The sequence below is a fragment of the Desmodus rotundus genome, chromosome 4, assembly GCF_022682495.2.
Source record: "Desmodus rotundus isolate HL8 chromosome 4, HLdesRot8A.1, whole genome shotgun sequence".
In the NCBI taxonomy this organism is placed as follows: Eukaryota; Metazoa; Chordata; class Mammalia; order Chiroptera; family Phyllostomidae; genus Desmodus; species Desmodus rotundus.
Genome location: NC_071390.1, coordinates 80,326,695 through 80,351,846, shown reverse-complemented (window position 1 = coordinate 80,351,846; position 25,152 = coordinate 80,326,695). Strand labels below are relative to the sequence as shown.

The 25,152-nt window shown below is 44.5% G+C and overlaps 1 protein-coding gene and 1 pseudogene across 1 annotated transcript; one reads left to right on the top strand and one right to left on the bottom strand.

The window, feature by feature from the left end:
• Positions 1 to 5,239, top strand: NKX6-1 (NK6 homeobox 1). Its single transcript, XM_053923183.1, has 3 exons — positions 1 to 667; positions 2,312 to 2,484; positions 4,650 to 5,239. The coding sequence occupies exons 1-3, from the start codon at positions 1 to 3 to the stop codon at positions 4,899 to 4,901; spliced, it is 1,092 nt and encodes a 363-aa protein (XP_053779158.1). The 3' UTR covers positions 4,902 to 5,239.
• Positions 5,240 to 24,701: 19,462 nt separating this feature from the next.
• Positions 24,702 to 24,892, bottom strand: LOC112317659 (cytochrome c oxidase subunit 7C, mitochondrial pseudogene; annotated as a pseudogene).
• Positions 24,893 to 25,152: the final 260 nt, after the last annotated feature.

The window sequence follows — 25,152 nt, the reverse complement described above, 5'->3', positions numbered from 1 at the left end:
ATGTTAGCGGTGGGGGCGATGGAGGGCACCCGGCAGAGCGCTTTCCTGCTCAGCAGCCCGCCCCTGGCCGCCCTCCACAGCATGGCCGAAATGAAGACCCCGCTCTACCCCGCCGCGTACCCCCCGCTGCCCGCCGGTCCCCCCTCTTCTTCCTCCTCGTCCTCCTCGTCGTCGCCCTCCCCGCCTCTGGGCGCCCACAACCCGGGCGGCCTGAAGCCCCCGGCCGCGGGGGGGCTCTCGTCCCTGGGCAGCCCCCCGCAGCAGCTCTCGGCCGCCACCCCACACGGCATCAACGACATCCTGAGCCGGCCCTCCATGCCCGTCGGCTCAGGGGCCGCCTTGCCCTCCGCCTCGCCCTCGGGTTCCTCCTCCTCTTCCTCCTCGTCCACCTCTGCTTCTTCAGCTTCGGCCGCCGCGGCCGCGGCTGCAGCCGCTGCGGCCGCCGCCTCTTCCCCAGCGGGGCTGCTGGCGGGCCTCCCCCGCTTCAGCAGCCTGAGCCCGCCGCCGCCTCCTCCCGGGCTCTACTTCAGCCCCAGTGCCGCAGCCGCGGCCGCTGTGGGCCGGTACCCAAAGCCACTAGCCGAGCTGCCCGGCCGGACGCCCATCTTCTGGCCCGGAGTGATGCAGAGTCCGCCCTGGAGGGACGCGCGCCTGGCCTGCACCCCTCGTGAGTACGACCGCCCGCGCCCACTTGTGCGTGTTCTGCCGGCTTTCGGGTCAGGACCCCTGATGTTTGAGAATCGGTCCTCCCTCTTGCCTCCCTAGTAGTTTGGCAACGCCGGGACCGCACAGTTTAGGCTGGGCCAGGGTATCGAGCGAGGGATTCTCTCCTTCTCGAGCTCCCGCGCTTGCGTCCGAGCGCCCGCCTCTCCCGCAGCCCTGGGCACTGCTGGAGCAGAGGGTGTGCACGCGTCCGCGTGGAGCGCTCCGCGGTGCAGGGCGTGTGTATCATTTGAGGCTCCGGTTGCTCCGGGAACAGCCCGGCCGGAATGTCAGGCCCGCCCTGGGTTAAAGAGGTGAGGAGGGCAGGAGAGGCCACTGAGCTCCGCCCGCACCCCTGCTTTCCCGGCTGCTGCCTGTTGTCCAGGGCTCCACTCCACCTTCGCCAGTCTAACTGGCTTCCTCCATGGGAACCGGTGGGGACCGGCAGCGGCGAGCCCTCCACAGCCCTGAGCCGAGGCGCGTGTATTTGCACGTACATCTCGGCCCAGGTGTCCCCTCCTCACTTCGCACCCCCTCCTCCCGCCCCAGTATACTCGGCCGGCATGAACCCATTGAAGACAGGCCCACGGCCTGCGGAGGAGGGTAAGCGTCCGCTCACTTCGGGCCGCTCCCCACCGCTTGTCCCTCGCTTTCCCACCCGCCTTGGCCCCAGAGGGTTGCGACTCCCTGGGCCCAGGCAAAGCGAAGGGCATCGTGTCCGTCATCATGCAAACACAAGAAAGCACCCGAGGGAAAAAGAGGTGACGGGACAAGGACCAGGGAAATGCAGGGACCTTGTTTGAAACCAACTCAGTTGCCCCAGGATCACTGTAATCTGTGTAGTTGGCAGCCGCGCCCTGGAGTTTCCCAGCCTCTCAGGTGGCATCCGGGGACCGAGCCCCGGGTCCTTTTCTCGCTGAGTTCTTTGTTTTTGACCGAGTCCCCTAAGTTTCCTCTAAGTCTTCCCACTGCTTTCCTGCGGCAGAGCGGCGCTAACCGAGGGAAGTTTCGGGAGCCAGCGGAGGCTCTCACGGGGAGCCGGGGGAAGGAGGGCGGCCCGCGCGGGTGAGGGTGCGGGGGACGCTGCTGTGCGCGTTTTGATAGCCGAGTTGGGACCGCCAACAAAGGCGGCGCCTCCTCCCCTCCTCCCCTCCGAAATCGCGGGCGATTTCGCTCCCACGTCTGCAAAAAAAACAAGGCGCCCATTGTTGTGCCGACACAGGTTAGGAAAGCGTTCAAGGAAAGAAACTAGTCATCCTCCTGCAAAGGGTCGGGGGCCAAGCGGCCTTCCCCCGCGCTCCTCTGTTCCCTGGGGCCTGACTGCTGGGCTTCGGCCGACTTCAGCGACGGGGTGCCCGGCTACCTGACACAGGTGCTAAGCAGAAGGTTATTTGCTGTGGCTCCAAACACACCCGGCTTTTAAAGCACAGGTCGGATCAAAAGGCCACCGGGCGCGGTGGGACTGGAAGCGCCACGACACTTTTGGAGCCTGCCGCCGAATGAGCTTTTCTTTTCCACCAAAAGATTTGTTTTGTGTGTCCGTTTCGTTTCGGTGGAGCCGCTTGCAACCGATTGTTTTCCCCCTACCCTTGTTTACTTGTCCTCGCAGATCAAGGATCCATTTTGTTGGACAAAGACGGGAAGAGAAAACACACGAGACCTACGTTCTCCGGCCAGCAGATCTTCGCCCTGGAGAAGACTTTCGAACAAACGAAATACTTGGCGGGGCCCGAGAGGGCTCGCTTGGCCTATTCTTTGGGGATGACGGAGAGTCAGGTCAAGGTGAGTGGACCTTGCAACTCAAGGGATAGTCCTCCTCCCCTCGTCTGACTAACAACCTCTTGAGGTGCGAGTCTGCGGGGTCCGGGGATAAGATGAGGTCAGTGGGAGGGGGGGGCGGCGGTGGGCGGTTAAAGGCTCTGGGATCTCCGGGGCGGGCAAACTGTTGATGAACAAAAGGAATAAAGTCCCCCTCCTTTGAAATTAGGTTAATCTAGATAGCAGCATGTGCTGGAGGAACTCATTATTATTAGCAAGTAAAAAGCATTCCCGAAATATCAGCCCCGACAATAGATAAGACCAGTTAGGTAGCTTCTATTTATTCTATTTGTAAAGATACCCAGGTTTTTGTTTGTTAATTCAGGCTTCACTAATTATATAATTTTCTAATGTACTTTAGCATTGTAGTGCTACTGTATATTAAGTTAAGGTTTAAAAACATAAATCCGCAGGCTGTAACCACTTAGCAAGGATGAATCTGCTTTTAGTTTAGCTGAAGGCAATCACTTTCGCATAGTAACTTTTCAAATGAATTGATAGGATTATTACCTCATTATGAAATTGAATTGTTTTAAATAAGTTTACCAATACATGTAAGATATTTTACTGTTTATCACAACTTATATTTAAAATGTCACTTAGGTTATAATTGAGTTGTACAGCATATTTCCAGGGATTCAAATTTTAGAAACCTTTTCATGAAAAAATAAAGGGATCCAGCTAGGTTAATTAAATCTAGTGGCTTCCTGTATTTCCAATACTTTCTTTTGATCCTCTTTTTCATTCATTATATTTTGGTATTGGGTGTGTGTGTTTGTGTATAAGTCTGCTTTCATTAGTCATATTGTTGCTCTTTAAGTAGGAATAACTGTTAGCTATGTCTGCTGGCTAGAGTGTATTTCCCCTTGGCTAGAGTGTATTTCCCAAGCATCATAAAATACATTTCAGGAGTGATTTTGTGTGTGACCATTAGAATACCATCACAGTTAAAATTATTTTTGCAGTGACTGGTACAGAGCCTGCCACAGTAATCTGGAGGTCTTCATTTGTCACTGTAAATATGTCTACATGGCTTGAAGTGAATTATTATAGCTGTATAAAGAAAATCAAAATCATTTTTATAACAATCTGACTCTCTAGTTAAATACATAATGAATGAGAAAATGGCTGAGAAGCATAAAGAGAGGATAATACAATATGTTTGGGAAATTGGTTCATTGCTGATGCTTTAAATATGTGTATCAAGTATGGTGTCAAACATGGTGAATAAGTTTAAAATATTTTAATATAAAATGAATGCATTGGGAAAGAATAATGTTAAAATAATATTTGAAAGACTAGGCATTTTAATAGTGGGAAGTAATGTAATTGCAACATTTCACTTTAAAAAAATAACTGATGAAATCTCTAACCTCGACTTTCATTTTTATGCAAAACATTAAACCAGACACCCACACTCTATTGTGATGATTTTGACTGAACTATTAAATATTTTCATGCATTTATGTTGGTTATTATTTGTGATTTGAGGTTTCAATTTTAGCAAATTTAAAAAAAACCTCCATGATTGCAAGTGTAAATGGGGAGTGTTTTACAACTACCATGTTTGTGTATTTTCAGGCCTCAGACAAGTGAAACAGACATAGATCCAGAAGTGAGGGGAGAACGGAGGCGGTGGGGGGATAAATGCTCTGCCTTGTCCCACAAATCACACTCAAGTGCCAGTACACTTAGGTTATATGGAATACCTTAATCTAAGAAAGTAAATAACGAATAAAATCACAGTCATTATGGGGCAGCTTTAAAAGGATAAAAGTTTTCCACTTCAAACTAGAAAGTAAGAAAGTGCACTTATTTTTAGGGACATTCATTTTACATTTCCAAGTGTTTTCTCTTCTGAGAAATGGCTCACAGACAACCAATACAGTTGTGTTACTATCGCTATGGCAACGGCAGGCCGTTTGTTGGTGCGCGTTACTCTGAGGAACCTGGGGCTTTTGAGCCTGACTTTGACGGCTCAGACCTGCGAGATCTCTGAGGGAGGGTGGCAAGCTGTCAGGGGCCCGCGGGGGGCCGCGGGGTGTGAGAGAAGTGGCCCGGCTCGGGTCTGCTCGCAGTAAATTCCTGGCGCCTTTGTCTCCCCTCTCCTCCCCTGCATCGGCCCGCAGGTCTGGTTCCAGAACCGCCGGACCAAGTGGAGGAAGAAGCACGCGGCGGAGATGGCCACGGCCAAGAAGAAGCAGGACTCGGAGACTGAGCGGCTCAAGGGGGCTTCGGAGAACGAGGAGGAGGACGACGACTACAACAAGCCCCTGGACCCCAACTCGGACGACGAGAAAATCACGCAGCTGCTGAAGAAGCACAAGTCCGGTGGCGGCGGCCTCCTGATGCACGGGTCCGAGACGGACGGCGCGTCCTGAGAGCCGCTGCCCGGCCGCCGGGGCCGCGGGGCCGCGAGCCCTGCCTTCCCGCCCCGCCTGCGGGGCCCTTTGCTATTTTGAGATGTACATATCTATTTTTTTAACCTAGAAGTTGAGGGAGGCGGGGAGGACAGACTCGGGGTTGGTGAGAAGGCAGAAAAGACAACGAAATGCGATGCGTAAAGAACGCAACTGAAACTAGCATCTGGACCACCGTCCCAGGCCCGCTGGATACCCTAACCCCGCACCCCCCGGTGGGAGCGGCCTCGGTCCCTGCCCACTCACGCGTCCAAGCCGCAGCGCTTGGCGGGGGCGGGGCGGGGCGGGGGTGGGGCTCAGGGAAGACTTTGCGAAGGATGGACACCCACTGTGCTGGGGACCTCGGAACTACACGCGCGGGCAGCCGCCTCAGATGGGAAGAGGGACGTTTCTCTCTCCCCTACAAACTACTGTGCGGACTAAAGTAACCTGTTGAAGGCCCTTTGTAAATAAATCGTGAGTCACACTGACTAGAAATTACTTTATTGTTAATATTTAAAATGTAAAACGCTTTTTTTTTGAATTTGGTATAAAAAGATGGACATCCTTCCTTCTCTCTATCCCTTTTAAGAGCTGTTCAAACCACACGTTCCCCTTTTATTTTGAACTTCATTGGAGAAGCATAGAAAAGAATATCCTCAGCTTCCCTCTCCAGCTACTCTGACGGGTTTGGGTTTGTAGGATCTCATTTTCCCCCTCGTCCCTTCTCGATTTTCCCGACCACCCCTGGTCCCCCACCCACCTCCAGCCTCTTGCCTCCAGGACTTGAAGTAGAAGATGTGGAACTAGGGAAGGCCCCAGACCTGCCTCTTGGTTCCTCTCTGAAATTGCACAGTCGTTTGTTGCTATTTATTAGTGATTTAAAGAAAGTATTGGGAAGGGAGGGGCTACATAACATGTATTTAATTTAACTCCTTTCTGATAAAAATGCGTGTTAAAGTAGATGGTGGGAATCGTTACAACTGCTCCAGGTCAGAAACATAAAAATCCATTTAGTTGCTATAATTGAATTTGAAGTGTTTTGTATGATAAGAATACTACAGACTATGTAAATTGTTTTCTTTTTTAAGCTAATAACGGTGATATATTAGCATCTTTAACTTTTATTAATTTATATAAGGAATTTGGTTTGTAAAGAGAAAAGACCCCCCCCCCGCAAGACCAGTTAAATGTAATGCACTTTGTTTCAAAGGATAAATCAAATTAAAAAAAAAAGTTCAAAGACGTCTGTTGCCTTGAATGAAAGGGTACAGATCATCTGATCTCATCAGAGATCTCAAATAAAAGTCCAGACCACAAAAATCTTATACTGGTTTCTTGGGTAAAAATAGTTGATTATTATTATTAAAGAGTGGCATCATATCTCTCATTCTCCTGGATTGGGAAGATATAGGAAATGCAGACCCACTCATAGGGCTTCTTGGAGAAACTTGTCTCCCAGCCTGATCTGATGTCTGTGTTGTCTAAATTTTTCCTGATGGCTTTTTCTTTTGCAAGGAAGTCCCTAGGGAGTTTTAGGAAGACCTCATTTCCATATGTCCAAGGTACCTACCTCCTCAGGCAAACCTAGATCTCTCAGCTTAGAGGAGGCAGCGAAGCTTGATGACCCAGCAGCAACTGCTGTCTGATGCTAACATTTTGCTCTCACTATAGCTTGTGAGAGTGCAGAAGTTGGAAAGACAGGAACTCTGATTTTGCCAACCATTACAATTAAAAAGGATGAATTTAAAGAAAGCTTCTTGTAACTAATGTGAAATCTGTAGGATTAAGGAAGCAATACAAAGGCTTCTACAGATAAATTTGCATGAGAGAGAGAGGGAGAGAGGGAGAGAGAGAGAGAGAGAGAGAGGGAACTGAGAACTAGGAATCCCAGGGAGAGGGAGGTATCACTGTCTTGGGATCCTTTTGTTTTTAGACCCTCAATTTTAAGCTCAGTGAAATATAGTTACTTCCTTAGTGTTTCAGGTTAATGAGCTTGTATTCAAAGACAGAAAAATCAATAGAATTCAGTAGATTCTTCAGGCTAGTGTTCAGTAAAGTGTGGACCTGTTTTGTTCATCTTGAAAATAATAATTAAAAAAAACATTGTAAAAACTGGGAATAAAATCATGAAAACTGAGAATGAAACTGCCTGAAGGAAATTATTGTAAAATATATTCCTGATGGCATCGTTTAGTGGAAAGAAAGGATGCAAATCTGCCTTATTTCTGTTCTCTAGTTTGCCTGTAAAGTTCCCAATAAATGCCAAATGTCTGAATTTCTGTGTTCTTAGCAAGACTAAGGTCTGTGTCCTATAAAGAAGCTATTTCAAAAGAGCTTTGCTCTGCTGTGCTCTGCTGTGGTGATGTAATTTAAATCCTAGCTGTGAATATTAAGAACTAATTTAATTCTTTCCTTCTTTCTTTCCTCCCTCCCTTCTTTCCTTCCTTCCTTCCTCCCTTCCTCCTTTCCTTCCTTCCTTCCTTTATTCCTCCTTTCTTCTCCTCTCTCCCTGTCCTCCTCTCTTCCTCTCTCTATGAAAGAATCTGGGAAAGAGCAAGTCTACTAGCCTAATACTTTAATTTTATTAATTTGCAAAAAATGGAAGTCTTTCATCTACTTTATTGGCTTTCACCCACCTTCTGCTTTGAAAAGCCAAACAACTTTTTTTTTTAATTTCACAATGTAATTGTGAAAAATTCACAATGTAGTTAGGAAAGCTACTTCTGGAATAATAACTATTATTACTATCATTATTGTTGTTGTTAGCAGTAATACAGTAGTGTCATTCATAGAAAACTTGGAACTGAGATTAAAGCTTTTTCTCAAGTAAATAAAGTTAGAGTATTTATTTCAAGTTAGAAATGTGCAAAAATGCCTCTTCCAATTCCTTTAGGAAACATTCCCTTTGAACTGTTCACCTTTACATTTACATACATATCTGGAAAATGTAATCGCTGGTGACCCGGCCTCCACCCTGCAGTGCAGTATGCAGAGGGCAGACAGGGTCTGCATGATTGCCAGTCTGGCGCTGAAGTGCTCTGAGTTATGTGGGCAGCAGCCTGAGTTGGGCTCTGGGACCATACTGCACTGGCATTCACTCCATTTTTCCAGTTGACTGCAGCAGTGACTTGAGGTTTCCAGTTAATTTACTTCCACCCAGGATTCCAGCTGGCCACCAGTTGCAGCTGGTCCCATAAAACTGGGAGTGAGGGAGAAGTGGGTGGGGGATACCTTTCTTAGGTGTCCCTTTATCCTGGTTGGTTTGGTTTAGTTCTGTATATGTGTAACAAGGATATTTTTCACGAGCATTAGCATGGAGGGGAAGCTGAGGAAACATTCTATGTAGCTCAAGCAAGGGAGAGTAAGAATCATTTTTCATTTTGGCTCAAAATTTTTATGGCATTAACCAGCCATAAGCATCTGATTAAGGGTGTCAGCCAGTCTTTACAGCTAAAGGGGTCATAATTTTGAAACAAAAAAAAATAACAGCAAATGACCTGATGGACCACTGCTTTCATTTTAAATTTTTTTCCAGTTTTAAAATATAACTGATATAACATTGTATGAGTTCAAGATGTACAGCATAATGATTTGATATATTATATGTGTGTATTGTGAAATGATTATCACAATAAGTTTAGTTAACAGCTATAACTTTTTCTTTGTAGTGAGAACTTTAAAGATCTACTCTCTTAGGAACTTTCTGATAGATGCTCAGTATTGTTAACTATAGTGACAATCCTATGCAACACACCCCCAGATATTTTGTACCTTTTGACCACCTTCACCCATTCCACACACGCCCCACTCAATCATTACTTTTAAAAATACTTACAGGCAGCAAAATTTCAACATGGAAAACAAAAGAGGAAAAACAAGATTGGTGTGTGTGTATGGTGAAGGAAGGGTAAAAATGCTTGTTTTTTAATTTTTAATTTTTGTTTTACTCTGTGTGTGTATCTTTCCTAAAAAGGAGGTTGGGTAAGGACTACAGAGTACAAGGAAAGGGCCATGTGTGCGTGTGTCTCTCGGATGGCCCAGCAGCATTCACAATGTGCAGCTTCCTACTCTGTTGTCTTCCCAGACCCCACAGTCGAAGCTCCGTTCTCATTGATGGTTAAGCTTTTCTTTGGTTGACATTCAGAGGATCCTGAAACTCAGAGCTATACACCTTCTTTCCCAGAAGCTGTGGTTTATTGAGTATCTTTTCAAGCTTGTAAACACTATAATCTACTTTCCCTTTACCTTTCTGGGAGACAGTGGGAAGAGGAGGAACTGAAAATTACTCATTCTTCCCTGGAAAGAGAAGAAATGTGCATTTCTTCATTGCTCAGTGTGTAGGCAGTTTGGACTGAAGGCTAACTCTTCTTGGAAATACTGTACTAGGCAACGGAATCTGAAGGTGCATTTGAAACTGTTTAGAGTCTGATATCATGTACATGAGAATGTTATTAGACCAGCACCAACTTGAGTAGATTCACATTGGCCTGTCCTTTAAGGTGGTCATCATCTGAAGGACATGCACACACACAAGAGAGGTGAAATTCTGCTTGGGAGCTCCTAGTACTAATAGCTTAAAGACACAGTGACTTATTTTGTAGTCACTGACAACAGGACCGTGTAATAACAACAGAAATAGTAGATTTCTTCTATAAACTCTATTTTAGGCTAATTTGAATAGCTTTGTCTGCACTAGATTTCATCCTTCTTAATGCACACACAAATACTCCAAAAAGGTACTCCTCCCCTCCACAGTGTGACTCTTTTGAAAGGCCAGTTTCTCAGTACATTTCCTTTTTCGACAAGAAATTGTGCATCTTGTTCTCTAGTATTTACATTGCAGTCTTAACAGAGAAATACATTCTCCCTGTAGCCCTTCTTAAGATCTGCAGAAAACAATAATATGCCCCCCCCCCATATAAATGTAAGGCTTGACCGGAAAGGGTAGTGATGATGTGAGTGAGATGACCAAAGAGATGGCGTATTTTCCTGCATTTTAGCCTTCAGCATTCCATGGATTGACTGCCAGTTTAACTGAGAGCCTCAGTTAAACTCTTGTCTTCCATGTTGATCCAATAGATCAATAACCCCAAGATGAGATGTCTAGCTATGCATCATGTGTTCTCTGCGCCAACCAGACATTTCCATGGAATAGCATACGTAAAGATTTTAAAAGCAGAGCATACTGTCTTTGTAGTGTTATTTATTCTAGAAGTTATTTTAAAATTGAGTTGACATACAATATTATATTAGTTTCAGCTGTATAACATAGTGGTTAGATATTTATATACCTTACAAAGTGATATACCCGATAAACCTAGTACCCATGTGACACCATAACATAGTTATTACAATATTATTGGCTATATTCTCTGTGCTATACTTTACATCTCCATGACTTTTTATTACAGAAATTTGTACGTCTTAATACATTTTACCTTTTCATCCATCTCTTCAACTCCCACCCTCCCCATCAGTCTGGCAACAATCAATTTGTTTTCTGTATCTGTGAGTTTGTTTCTGTTTTGCTTGTTTGTTTATTTTGTTTTTTTATGTTTGACATATAAGTGAAATTGTATTTCTGTGGATTTAATATCTTCTGGAGCCTGACCAGAATTCTGAAGTACAAGCCTCAGTCAGAGCTTCTATTTTAGTATACTTTGCATGATTATGGCTAGTTGGGAGGAAGATACATTCAAAGATGGATCCCTCCCTCATTCTAGGGAAAGAAATAGTTTTTTACCACATGATTTATATAGGTGCACATTATTGTTGTAGAGGAGCCTACCACCTCTCTAATGTTAATGCCTATGCCTACCTTGGCAAAGCCAAAAGAAATGTTGAGTTATAATTATGTCACATATTTAGTTATTACAATGGAAATAAATATATCAAATTGAGGAGGAAAACCAGCACAGTTCTATAATATAGTTTTATTTTGGGAGGTACATAAGTTTATGAAAAACTATCAGTCACCAATAAGTTGTTTGGGACCAATCTGTTTGTACAGACCACAGAAAGGCAAGGTTGCTGAAAATTCATTAACTTAGTTATTATCAGATAGCCTAATCACCTTCAAACAAAGGGCATCCAATAAGTTTTCATGCCTCCAATTTCAGTCCTATATGTGGGTCCATGGTTTTTAGTAATTCTACTAGTCATCATCAACCACTTTGACCCTTGTACACGAAGCAGTGACTCAGCTCTTGAAAAGAATTTTGTAAACTTTTCTCCTCCCTGGATCTGTCCCTCTCTGAGCTGTTTACTTGGTCTGTAATGATTGGTCTAATTTTCTTCCAAAACTGAAAAGTTCCAAGTGAATGAGTAGATTTGAGAATCTTTTGTCTTTGTCACTATCAGGAGATCTTCCAGCATTAGAGAGCAGGACTGTGGAGACAGATTATTTGATCTATCACTGACTGGTTATGTAATTTTGGACAAATGACTCTACCTCTCTGTGCCTCATATTCTCATCTGTAAAATAAAGATGATAATTATACCTATTTCATAGGGTTGTTGGGATAATTAAATTCCTTGAGAGTGCTCTCTCTTTTATGAAACTTAATGCTTAACTACTTGCGGTAGTTTTCAAATGTTTCCAAAATGCCTTTGATATTCCTTTAAAAGACGGAGCCTAATACCCCTCTTCTTGAATGTGGCTATATTTAGTGACTTCATTACATGTATTCATTAGAGGTGATTGTGTGAGATTGGGTCATAAAAGAAATTGTGGCTTTCTCCTTGCTAGCTCTTTTGGATCGCTCAGTGTGGGGGGAAGTCAGCTGCCATGTTGTGAACTCAAGCAAGCCTAATAGGGATGTAGGTCCATTTGGTGAGAAATCCAGGCCTCTGCCAACAATCAGTCCTAATTTGCAAGGAGCGTAAGTCAACTCTGCCAGCCTTCACATGGCTGCAGCCCTGGCCAACATCTTGCCTGAAACCTTATGAGAGGCCCTGAGGCAGAATCACTCAGGTTTCCAACTCTCCAGGCTTCCTGATTCACAGCAACTGTGTGAGATAATCAGTGTTTGTTTTAAGCCATTACATTTGGGGTAATTTGTTACATAGCATGGACAACTGATACAGCATCTAACAGCCTTACTTCTGTTCTGTGGATAAAGAGCGGTGCATTGAGGGTAAAGACTCTTGAGGAAGGCAATTTTCATGATTACTTAGTCACTTGAAAATGGTAACAGGATGATCCCATGTAGTATGAAAGGAGCACTGGTTAACTTCATTAGGGTCAGAAAACTTGCTGGTTCTAGAGCTGGTTTCTTGCTGGTAACTTGGGCAAGTAACTTAACTTGGATAATCTTTCATTTCCTTATCTATAAAATTACGTTAATAATAATTCCTGCCTCACAAAGTTGTGAAACTGAAAAGCAAAAGGGCTTTATAAAATAGAAAGTGGCACACCAATGTGCGAGGTGATGATTGTATCCTGTACTAGGGATATATAGTTTGGCTAAACACATCATACTGTTTTTCTCCCATGAGAAATTTCAGAGAAAGAAAGAATCTGGATCTGGCTTCCCAGGACAGTATTATTTATGTCCCCACAGAACATGGCCACAGACACACTTCCAACTTTACTCTAGTTGGTTGGATGCTGGGAAAGTTGGGGGGAAAAAGCCCAGAGAAAGAAAAAAGGTACAAAGGAGTGAAGAAATCCTGGATTTAGAATTAGGACTGGGGGTTTGGAATTTCCCCCTTTACCTTTCCTTTGATAAATAGGAACATGACTCTGTTTCCAAGAGAGTCAAGGGGCAAGTAGGCAGGAGAGAGAAGCCGTGAGTGGTATGTGATGGAGCTGCTATTGACTATTTGGGATGAAGGAAGAAAGGGAGGCAGTTTTAGGGAACTCCTAAAAAAAAAAAGTCAGGAGAGCTCGTTCTTGATTAAGAGGAAAGCTCCTGTTGACCTTGCTCCTTCCAGTGTGAGCTTGGGCATTACATACTTGCCAACTGAAGTTGTTGGGCAGAAGGCTTCTCTATCCAGCTTGTCTACTTTTGCACACTCCTCACAATACAGCAAAAGGAAAGAGAAGCCAGTGCACCATGGAATCAGTAAAAACAGCAAATACAGTTGAAGATTTGGGCTTCATTACCTCTGGTGTAAGAAGCAATCTCACTGCCTGCATAGGTATTCTGATAAAGGTGATTAAGAAGAGAAAAGGGACTTCAAATGAAAACATGAAATCAGCACATTGTTATTAATCTCCATGAGACAGAGAGGAAGGCAGAGGTTGATGACTTCAAAGGACCTCACTTTCAGCGTACTTAAGGTGACTCTGTCAGCCAGGCATCCATGCTCTACTTGGAAGGATAATAATGGTTTCCAGGTGGACAGTCTGCTCGCCTGCCTGCCTCCTTCCCTCACTCCCGTCTCCTCTCTCCCCACTCCCTTCTCTTCCCACTCTTCTCCTTTTGGTACAGTCCTCAGAGAGAGTTGAAAGGCCAGGGTGGGTGACAGTTTGGGCAGAGCTGCATCTGAAACCCCAAACAGTCAAACTGCAAGGGCATAGGACTACATGCTCCTTGTTTTCTGTTGCAACCCCAGGACATTGCACAGTGTCTGGCACATAGAGGTTATTCAATGAATATTTCTTTAAAGTGTATACACCTGTGTGCGCACACACACACGCACACACACCATACAATGAATTGCATTCTTGTGAAGGTTTTAAAGAAAATGACAAACCTTTAGTGCAACCAGCTCCCTTTTCCAAGCTTGGAGGCAGAGAAATGATCTCGAATCTATAAGGTGTCTCTTCTAATTCTGAGTATATATGTAAACATCTGATAAATTCCTGTAAAAATAACTATGTACAGCTTAAGTAGCAAAAGGGTGAATTCAATGTAAAGATTTTCTCTGGGTAAAATGGAAGATCAAGTAAAGGTTTATAATATATTCATATATCACCTCACAACATAGTTACTTTGAAATAAAATCTTCAGCATAATCATCACTTGTAGTAATGTGTGTCACTCTCCAAGGCACATGAGTTATAATTATGCATAAAGCAATAAATAAGTAAGAGAAGGACTTATTGGCTATTTAAAATACTCATTGCAGCTGAGATTCATGTCTCTTTCTGATCCCATTAGACAGTCTGCAATATGGAACTTAGATTTCCAGCAATATTTTCTTTGGGACAAAAATTTGGGATGATATAAATTACTACAACTAACTGCTACATGTTTTAACTGTGGTTTTCCTGCTGTTATAGGATTCTATCCCTAAGAATTGGAAGCATTTCCCTTGCCCACCCTCCATGTCTGTCTCATGCTACTCTCAGTACCTAAAAAATCTGGATGCATTGTGGAGCGACCTGTGCATCTTCAGAGACCCTTTGTGGTGAACAGATGGTTGGAGGCTGTGTGAGGTCTGAGAAGCCTGCTGCAGACATTGTAGCAGGTAGGTGGTGGTGGGGCTGGAGTCAGCTTCCCCTTTACCTGCTGGCCACGTTTACAATTAGATTCTTTAGGCCACTCCCTTTCCTTGCCCCTAGAACAATAGGGAAAAGTTCCTGGTCTTGTTTTCTCTTCCTAATTAGTCTCTGTAAAAGGCAGTTACTGACCTCTTCTATTTCCAACACAGTTTCAAAAACATGTCACCCCACCCCTACCCCCAGAGAGAGGGGCATGAACAAATCTAGGGTCCAAGAAGGCAGGAGGAATGAATAAGGGACCTCAGTCCCCTTAAATAAGGTGATAAAACCAGCAATACCTCCCCTTTCCCCGAAGGGTACACGGCCTTCCACTTGTCAAGGCTTCATCTTTCAACTCCTTTTCTTCGGTACAGCAACAGCTACCCCACTGTGCCTTAGTGGCCAGGGCAGCCGTGTGTTGTGCCTTCGCTCCCTCAAAATCGGGGTGTGCTTTACCCAGGAGTGTTGTGGTGGTCCACGCGGGTCTCAGTTCCACAGCCAAAGTCCGAGCTTTCTTATTTTACCTGGTCCTATTCAGCCAGGCAGAAAACTGGCTTCCCTTTCAAAGGGCTGTGTCCCGGAAGCGGTGTCTCCTGTAGTGCTGGCACAAAGGCGGCTGTCTTTAAAGAGCGGAGTCTGCAAAAGAGCAGAGAATGAGGGAACTCGGCCTGCTCCGGGCGCGAAGGCTCGCATCTGGTGCGGAAAGATTTCCTGAACCGGGACAACTGTTCCTAGGGGCCAAGTGCGGCATGTACACCGCGGCTCCACGTACAGGCAGTGTTGAAACAACCTCGCTGATGTCCGGAGAGGCTGCGCCTGGCTTTGGCCTTCCCGAAATTTCGGCCCAGGTGAGGGGAGAGGGCATTCCCTGCAGGGCCTGAAGATGGGCTAAGTCTCAGAGGTCCTTCCGTTTCAAAAAGGGCCTGGAATGAAAAGATGTGGATTTGGGGCGACTGAAGCTCTTTTTGAATCACAAAGATCAATGAGACAAACTGGAACTTATCTTGATTAAATGGGGAGAAGAGTTAAGAAACTCTGTTTGCCGGAGTCATAATCTTTTGCTCCGAAAGGGGCTCGTCACAGAAGAACCCTACGTACAGGCTCAGGCTGGGTCCTCTCTCCTCTCTCCAGCTGGCAAAGTCCGAGTCCTGGGCTCTAGGGCCTGCGAATGGGGACAGGAGGCCAAGACCGTCGTCTGTAGGGTTTCAGGGTGATAATTCCTGCGTGGACGAGGCCGAGACTGAAGCCATTAGAACCCACAGAATGGGTCTGTTTTCTAGCTTATTGACAGTTTAGCTTTAAGCCCACAGGGCGGCGCCTCTGCGGACACCTGCCTCGCACGTGGCACCTGCCCAGGGGGCGCGCCCACCCACAGAGGAACAGAAGGTCCCTCTAGAGCAGGGAAAGGGCTGTTCAGCTGTCCCCTGCTTTATACACCCCTCCTTTCCCGTTCTCTCCTGTGCGACCCTCCCACGGTTTGGACTGAGCTAAAATCCTGTCCCTGGACAGCGAGGCTCAAGAAACTCATCTCTGCACACGATCATACTTTCCCTACCACGTTCTCCATTTTCTTTGAGGGATGACAAGGAAATTCGAGAGTTCCGAAGTGAGGAGCACCCTATTTCCTCCTGTGGTCCCGGTTCTGCGTTTCGGCAAATTTCCTTATTGAGTCCAGCCGACGAAGTCTGTTTGGGATTCAGGACGCTGGTCACCACGTCTGGCCCCACTTCTCTCACTCTTGAGACTGGTTGCGTCCCCAGACTCCAGGCCCACGGCGGGCGCCGTGGCCTCTGCCGGGTTCGCTGGGCACAAGCCCAGTGGGGGCCTGTAGGCTCCATTGGCTGTTGCCACTGGGGCGGGGTCAGGCGGGCTCCTCACCCTAGGACTGCATCCCTCCTAGAAAGCTGAAGGCTCAAGAAGCCCCTGCCATCGCCCCTCGAAGGAAGGTCTTCAAAGCTGTCCGCCAACCCTGATGGGAAGTGACGGCGCGTTTTCGCTGAGAAATTAAACACGAGTGTCCAGGGCAGAGTGGAGCATAGCCCGCCCCGCGTTCCCTCCTCATCTCCTCGAATTTTAGCCTGAGCTTCGAGGTCACAGACTGAGCTTCGGAGGCCCGCGGTTGACCGTGAGGCCCACTGCAGCCCGGGCGCGACCCCCTGAAGCCGGGCCAGGTGCTCCGGCGCCCGGGCTCCAGGCCCGGGCTGTGCCCACCGAGGTCCAGCGCGCCCCCTGGAGGCCGGGCGGAACCTCCGACGCCCACGCGCGCCCCGGTTGGAGAGCACAGGGCCTCACGATTTCTTCCCCTGGCTGGGGGATAATTTGCGACTCTGACGTGGCCAGCGTGCTGCTCCTTCGCCTCTGCCCGCCGCTGGGAAGGGAGTATTCTGTTGGGTCTCCCCGGTGGCAGAGCTGCATTGCAGTGACCGCGGAGGCCGGCTCGCCGTCTCCTAATTCCTAGACAAGGATGGGTCCTCTTCTCTGAGCTCCTTGGCACCAGTCCGCTGAGCCACTGCGCTGGCTTCCGCGGAGTAGTTTTCCCTCTACTCTCTCCCTTGCTAGGTTATTATGATGAAACCGTAAAGGCAAACACAGCTATGCCGAACATCACCATTGAAAAAAAGGCGGGGGGGTGTTAAATGATACACTTAGAGAAGTGCGTGCTCACATGTGTACTTGTATCCGCACACAGCCCACACACCAGATTCTAGCTCCTGGTCCCACCTCGCCCCCTTCCCCCGAAGCTCCCTTCAGGTATGTTCTAGAACAGATACAGGCTGCCGGAGCCGTCCACCAGCTGTCCTGAACATCAGTTACAGATCTCCGCTAGGGACAAAAACATCTGTTTGGGCAGAGGCTGAGAAGCCGAGGCGGCGTGTGTCGCGCTGCGGGTGTCTCTCTGCGGGGACGCCCCGCACCCTGGCAAGGCGCCAGGGGACAGGACCCCCGGCCGGGCGCAAATGGTGTTCGGGAGAGCAAGTACCCCTAGCTGAAGGGCGAGGTGAGGCTGCCCGAAAACGAGGGCGGCGAGGGCGTGCCGCGGTCCCTGGCGTCCTACTCCCGCCCATCCAACCTTTGTTCTGCCCCCACCCCACTAGACTCGGAGTGCGGACCTTTCCGCCTCCACTGTCTTTGCCCGCCTGAGGAAAAGGTTGGCACCTAGGCCCCCGACCCCGGAGGAGGCTGCCGGGTGCGGATGGAAGGGCGGGCGCTGTGGCTGCGCACTGACCGCAAAGCTCGGGTGCTGCGGGCCGCACGCTGTCCGCGTCCCACGCTCGGAAACCCGGGAAACAAGCGCGTTTGGCTGCCTTTCTAAGGAGGGGGGTGGTGGAGGGTGGGGGAAGGTAACGCCACCTTCAGTTACAAATAAACTTTATGTGGTTTATTTATATTTTACTAGGTATTAATGACTGCATCTGGTGTAAAGAAAGTCAAACAGGACAAAAGGATGCACATGCAAACAGGTATCTGAATGTGTCCTCTTGGATGCCGAAAGAGCGAGCTCTGGCATCTCTGGGCACGTGTGAGCACGGGGGCGTGCGCTCCCAGACCCCGCAGGGCTGTTTCCTGAGTCATCCACGTCCGCTGACAGTTTCTCACTGGGCGGTTTCTCGGGGTCCCTGCTTACCAGCAGTTCGCCCTGCGTTCCCGGGAGAACGGCCTCGTTTCCTGCCTGGTTCTCGTGGAACGTAGCCAGCCTGTGACTTCCGAAGTGAGGGCTCCTTGTATCGGACGCTCATTATTGACTACCTTGATGGCTAATGGGGGTAGGAGTGTTTGGGGGGAGGGGGAGGTTTCATATTTCTTTTTTATTTCCGCATTCCATTCTCAGTGAACGTTACTAATGGTTAATAAAATGTAGTTTGCGACCTTAGTATGGGGACGAAGCAGTCCCAATAAATGACACAAGATAGGAGACAAAAAAGTACCTGCAACTGTATGCAGGACTGTATTGCTCCCAGTTTTGGCTACAGATGCACTAAAATAACCTGTTAACACACACCGAAGTGCATCCCTATAATAACCTCCTCAATCATTTATTAAAAGTCGCGTCAAGCAGGCTTGTATAATTCATCTCTATGCAAATACATCAATGTCAGGCCATTAGCGTATTGCTCAGGTTTTTATTAAAGTGCATTCTTTTTAATTCAGCTCTGTAAAATACGAGCCCCATTGCTCAAGAATTATAGCAACTATTAGAGTAACATATGGGCAACATGCACTCAGAAAATAAAAACCAACAGATAAAGTGGCAGGGTCACATCGCAGGAGCAAACACTTAACAAAATGGCAGTAGGGTAATAGATTTTTCTCCCAGGGCCTTTGGCTAGAGGGTGTCACGGGCATCAACAGTTCCGAAAAGGCTAGAGGCTCGAAGTTACTCCGCTCTGTCCTAACCCCAGAACCAGCTTCGGAGCTGGCAGAGGGAAAGCTTCCTTCCAGAGCTCCTCTGTATCTGGCCTCCATCTTTCAGTTCCAATATTTCAGCTTTCACAGTGTTATGTCAACGAAAGCTTTATGGTTGAAACCATTCTCTCCCCCCCTCTTCCTCTCTCCCTCCCTCTTCCCCCACTCTACTCCAATGGAGGCCACTTCTCAGTCCTTACTAGGCGGAACGGGAGCCCTGCCCCACCTGCAGTATTTTGCGAGATGTTCTCTCTGTCGAAAGATTGAGAAGGATGAAGGAGGCCCACGAAGGCCTGGGACTTGCTGGCAAATTTACCTCTCAAATGTTGAAGCCTGGGGGGTGAGGATGGAGGTGGTGCGAGGCAGATTTTCTGTTGAAATCAGACCACGGCTAAATAGTGAAGACGTCTCCTTTCGCCCTCCAGTCAGAAGAAGGGTGCCCTTTCTCCTTCCCTCCCCCGGGCAGCCTGGTTATCTGGTTATAATGCTTTACTATAACTTTGGCTCAACTAGGGGAAAAAAGCTCTAGTTTAATCTCAGAGGGACTGCCCTATTTTGCGTTACCAGCCTTAAGTGCGGGGGGTGGTGGTGTCGATATCCCTTCAGTCATTCCTTCAGCCCACGCCTTCGTTTGAGGCGATGGGTGGGGAGAGTGCCGTCTGCAACCGCAGCTGACAAATCCACTGGTTAAGTCAGCAGCATCAAATTTAGTTTTTATTTTTAATTGCCATGAAAAGAATCAATTTCCAGAGGCCCGAAAATAAACCTCAAATCCAAAACAAAACACAGCCCTTTCAGAAAAATAGAGAGAAAAGGGGGAAAAAACTAAGAACAATCTCTCGGATTTAATGAGAGAGTCGCCCACATCCTCATCACCCCAGCATGGTAATTGAGCAGATCTATTAACTTGTTACACTAGATTTGTTTAAAGAGACTATTACACAGTCATTTAATCAATTTGTTACACTGGAGGTCCTGACTTATGAGACACTTGCCTTATGATTCCTTAATGACTGAATTAATTTGTTTTAATAAAACCAACATTGTGTACAAGTATATTTCTAGAAATGTAATTTTAGAGATAGAACAGTCCAATGCTTCATCTGATTAGGTCCTTTCTATGGTTTATCAAAGTCTGTAGTTTCTGACATAGCTGCTTGTATGGAGTATTTTTCTTTTTTATAGCGCCATTAATTTAATATGGATCATTAGTTCTTTATACACATGCATGTTCTGACAAATGTACCCAATGAATAATGCAGCTAATGTGCTCAGGCCCAAATGCATCACATCATAAACAGAGACCTCTGAAAAAATAACAACAATGGAATAAAATGGTACCTCTGGTCACCATGGTCATCATCTGGGTAGCATTCTGAGTTATCTTAGGTCTTGTTTTGCAGAGCAAGATGTGTTTAGCCCCAGGATTATATCAACATAACCGACTGGGTCTAACTAGGAAGTGAACACAAATAGATTTATGGTGAATTCAGGTTGTCTTGAGAGCAGATGCAGGACAAGGAAATTGGTTTTGCTCTTGATGGAAACTGACATGTGTAGAATAAAATGTAAATAAACAGAAAGTGCCCAAGAAAAGGGACTTGATGTTATTGATTATGTAAAAATAATTAGGACATTACAAATGATAATATATTACAAATAGTTGGCTTTTATGGCTTGAGTTTTTGCAGAAAGAAACGATTTAGGCTCTGACACGCACTTGAAAAATGGGGCATGATCTGAGGTGTAATAAAAAAATTAATAACTGAGGGATTGGAATGATCAGTTTGTAACTGATAACTGATATAAATAATAACTGAATGAGACTGCTGCAGAGGTAAACACTTGTGCTCAGAGGAATATAAGCTGGAGTGATGGCCCTACATGATCGCTCCAGGCATGAAGTGTGCCTGCATAATGTGGGCAACTGTGCACAGAAGCCAAACATTGACTAAATAGCTTAACAATTAGTACAAGGAAGGGGGAGAAGCTGGATATATTTTCAGAAAGGAGATGCTTTACAAGTCTTTCTTAACAATGTTGGACAGGTAGCTGTTTGAACTTGATTTCATTTCAAAAAAGACTCTGGACTGCACACATGTATTTGAATGGTTTCATGCCCTCTCTTTGGTGCCCTTTTGAAATGGAAATGGATATTAAATTAATGAATGTAAATAAAAATATACAGTTACTTCTGCTGTAACAAGAGTAATAATGATTGCTACATACCCATGAAATTCAGCTTGGAGTCACATGAATGGAAAGAAACCTGCTATAAGGATAGTCTTATAAAAAGACCCACTGATATTTTGTTAAGATACAGATGTAGTTGCATTATTTGCTGATTTTGGTTAAATAATATAATATTATTCATGGTTGGGATTCTCTTTGGAAACTAATCTTCCCAATGTAGTTCTGTTGGTAGAATAGGCTATTTTTGAGTTATTAATCTTAAAGTATGTGGATAAAGTGGGAGATATCATTAGAGTTTTGGTTTTTGAAGCATAAACATTTATAACACAAGAAAGAGTTTTAGAAATCATACAGTCGTACAGTTCTGACATTTCACAAGCTACATTTATCTTTTCCCTTTCACTCTAGCTCAGTGATTTCTCTGCCTGAGACAGGAATGTTTATGATGATAAATCAGTGTTGTTTAATTAGATTCATCTTTACTTCATTTTAATGTTAGTTGGCAATGCATTTCTTTAGTTTATAAAAATGAATAATTTAATCACTTCTTGGTATAAAATAAGTGGCATGAGATCAAAAATCAATGTTGGATCTTTTTTGGAATTTTCTGATTTATTCTAAATTCTTTATGTAATACCTTACCTTCTTGCTCTGACAAGTGAATTTATGCATTTCTTCTTATTTGTAAGCTGCTAATGCAAAATATATTTGCTATTTATTACAAAGTAAATGAATTTGACCTTTTGCCCATTTCACCAGATGCTATTTCTGACCATCCCGAAAAGCCTGTTTAAAGTCAACAACATGAAGCGTTTGAGGACACAAGACCAATTCAAGGTCATTTTAATATTGGCAAAGGTTAATTAAATTACTGCATTAAAACAGAAATAAACTTACACTCACTTTCATCTAAATAAGCATAGAAAGCTTACCTTACCGTTTATAGTTTCCTTAGAGATTGTAGTTCATTTCTTGGAATGCTGAAAGTAACTTTTGGAATTATAATTTTTAAGTTTTTCTCCCAAATTTTAATATTTGTTATTTATTGGGTGCTTACTATGTACCAGGCATTGTGTAACATATTTTACACAGCTTCACATACTTTACATCATCTACTATAATTCTCTCAATGACCCTGTGAAGTCAGTATTATTATTGTGATCCCCACTTTACACATAAGACACTGAGGCTCAGAGAGTTTACTTACTTCACTAAGATTAACAGAGGTGTTAGTCTGGATCCAAACTCAGCCTCTAAAGTTAACTGTTGCACTATGCTGTCTTCATGAAACACATTACACATTTCGAAAGTATAGACACTTTCTTACCTTAATTTGCAGCTATTGTCATTCACACAGCTTGACATGATAGAAGGAGAGGGCCTAAAAACAGTGAACTTTTGTGCTTACCTCACATAACACTTTAACAAGTGTCTCAACACTTATTTATAATGATAAATTAGTGGTGTTTAATTAAACTAGGCCCATAGTGTGAATAAGAGTAAACACTACCAGATGTAAATGGCCTGCCTGGTCTCCCCAATCAGGAACTACTTTCTGGCAACTTAAGTGAGATGTAAGAGCAGGTTACAGCGTGCCTATTCATGCCCCGGAAAAGCACTTTACTGAAGAATTCCTTATGGCTCCTGAAGGAAAAGATTTGTGAGAAAATTTCTTATGAGACACTGTAGTTCCTAGATAGAAGCCTCTTTCCTAGTAAATTGACTGGCAGACTGTCAATCACATCACATTAGCTCGTGAGAGATTCCCCAGAGCAAAACCCTGACAAGAGGTAACTTTCAATGTGACTTACAAATAGTTAGAGATTTTCAAATAAATATCCTATTTAGGAGTACTTTTCCTTTTCCTTTTTCTAGTAACTGGGACAATTTGTTATTCAGATTCTATACTTCAGCACTGTATTGTTTTCTAGTTGTTTCATTTTGTTATTAACCTGCTTTCCCCATGTAGGCTAGACTAAATGTTTTAAAGGGAAAGTACATGTTCTCTTCTAGTCTTTCTTTACCCAGGTTATTTTTCTGCCTGGCCTCTGAAATGCAAATTGCTGGGATACTTCTGGGCCACAGATCGTAGGGACATCTTCTTATAAGCTTATATTTAGAATTATATTTAGAAACAAAAATAGATATATTTCTATTTTCAAGATGCTCAATATTTATTATACACAGTGGAAGATTTTTCAGTGGAATGAATCTGGGCTCAGAGAGTAATGGAATTTCCCTGTTCTGCCTTCCAAATAGCTTTGCCCTTCTTTGAATGCCTGAAAAGTTGGACACCCTCTGAGACAGCATTAAAAAAGAATATTTAAGAGAAGACAAGCAAGGTCAGTCAGACAAATAACAATTTCAGGGCCCAGGGAATTTTCTTTTTTTCTTTATTAATGACAAAATTAAGATAATGTAATGAGTATACCTATCTCTCAGAATCTGGAATTATCATGGTTTCTAACATGGAATCCAGTTCTCATAAATTGAATACGATAATATGGAAAATTCAATATAAAGGCTGCCATATAAAATTTATGATCTCCCACTCACTGCTGACAGCTAAAGATTTCAGCTCCAACCTGATGGACCACAGAAGCAGCAAATCTTACCTCCAAATTCTATGTATTCAGACACTACTTAAGTGGTTCTTGGCCCCTACTTTTCAACTCTTGGTCACACTTGGCAGGCTGAATGCCTCTAAGACAACATGCTTCAACTGTGAGATCTGATCATAAAATTGCAAGGTAGAACTCTCCCCTAAGAGTGGGTCTGGATTTCCTTCTTAGATTTTTCTGTTGGTCTAATTTAGGATATAAGGCTGAAGGAATTTTGCCTTTCCTATGGGGCTTTGTACTGTAGCCATGTACCATGTCCCATTTTACAATATTTAAATTGTACCCAGGGTCCAGATTGCACATGGAAATGTAGCATCTGCTGGCTCTATAACATGGCATAAATAAATTGAGATAATATGTAATGTGGTCGCAATACTGCTTGACAGGAAGTTAGGACACAATAATTGGAACCTATTGTCATTGATGTTATTATTGCTATGACTATCACTGTTTTATCTTTTCCAACTTTGTTGAGATATAATTGACACATAACATTGTGTAAATTTTAGGTATACATTGTGATGATTTTAAACATGTATGTATTCTGAAATGATTACCACAATAGGATTAGTTAACCTATCCTTCACCTCACATAATTTCCATTTTTTGTTGTTCTTATGGTGAGAACCTTTAAAATTTACTCTCTCAGCTACTTTCAAGTAAACAATGCAGTGTTGTTAGTTGTAGTCACCATCCTGTACATTAGATCCCAGAATTTACTCATCTTATAACTGAAAGTTTGTACCCTTTAACCAATATCTCTCTATTTCCCCCACTTCCCCCACTTTCCCCCCTAAACCACCAATCTACTCTTTGCTTCAGTTTGGCTCTTTTAGATTCTACATATAAATAAGATCATACACTATTTGTCTTTGTCTATCTAACTTATCTCACTTAGCATAATGACCTTAAGTTCTATCCATGTTGTTCAAAATGGCAGGATTTCTTTCTTTTTTATGGATGAATAATATTACATTGTATGAGTTTGCTGTTATTGCTTTTTTATGCCATAAGTTTTTTCACAAACACATTTCATTTGTTGAGTTCAACAGTTTGATCCACTTTTTAAAGAGACTGCACCTCTTAAAATGCTCCTCTTCATATCTGTTTTACGGATTAACTAAAATATCTCTATGTTTTAAGCATTTGGTGTCTTACTATAAAGAAAGGTGTGGCAAATCCAAATCCAAGTACAAAGTCTTCATAGTTAGTAACAACTACTTCCTTTCCACTGTAAACGGCAAATTCTTCCCTGGGCCCTCCTCATAGTGGCTTTTTCAGACCACAGAGGTTGTGAACCTCTGAATGCTCTGTCTCAGCATTTTGCTGTTGAAAGGCAGAGAAACCAAAAGCAGATGAAATGGCGGTATCGCACGAAGTTCTTTTTTCACAACCTTGTTCCCTTCAACGAGTTTGCTGTTATTGTTAATAAGGCCATGTTGTTATAAGTACAATGGACATAACGATCCTCATCCACTGTGATTCTTGGGAATGACTTCTGAATTCTGAAGCACCTTGCTCTGAGTAGTGTGATGGCTGACTTTTGATTTTTGGTACTCCACAGAAGCAAGAGTCGTTTGAA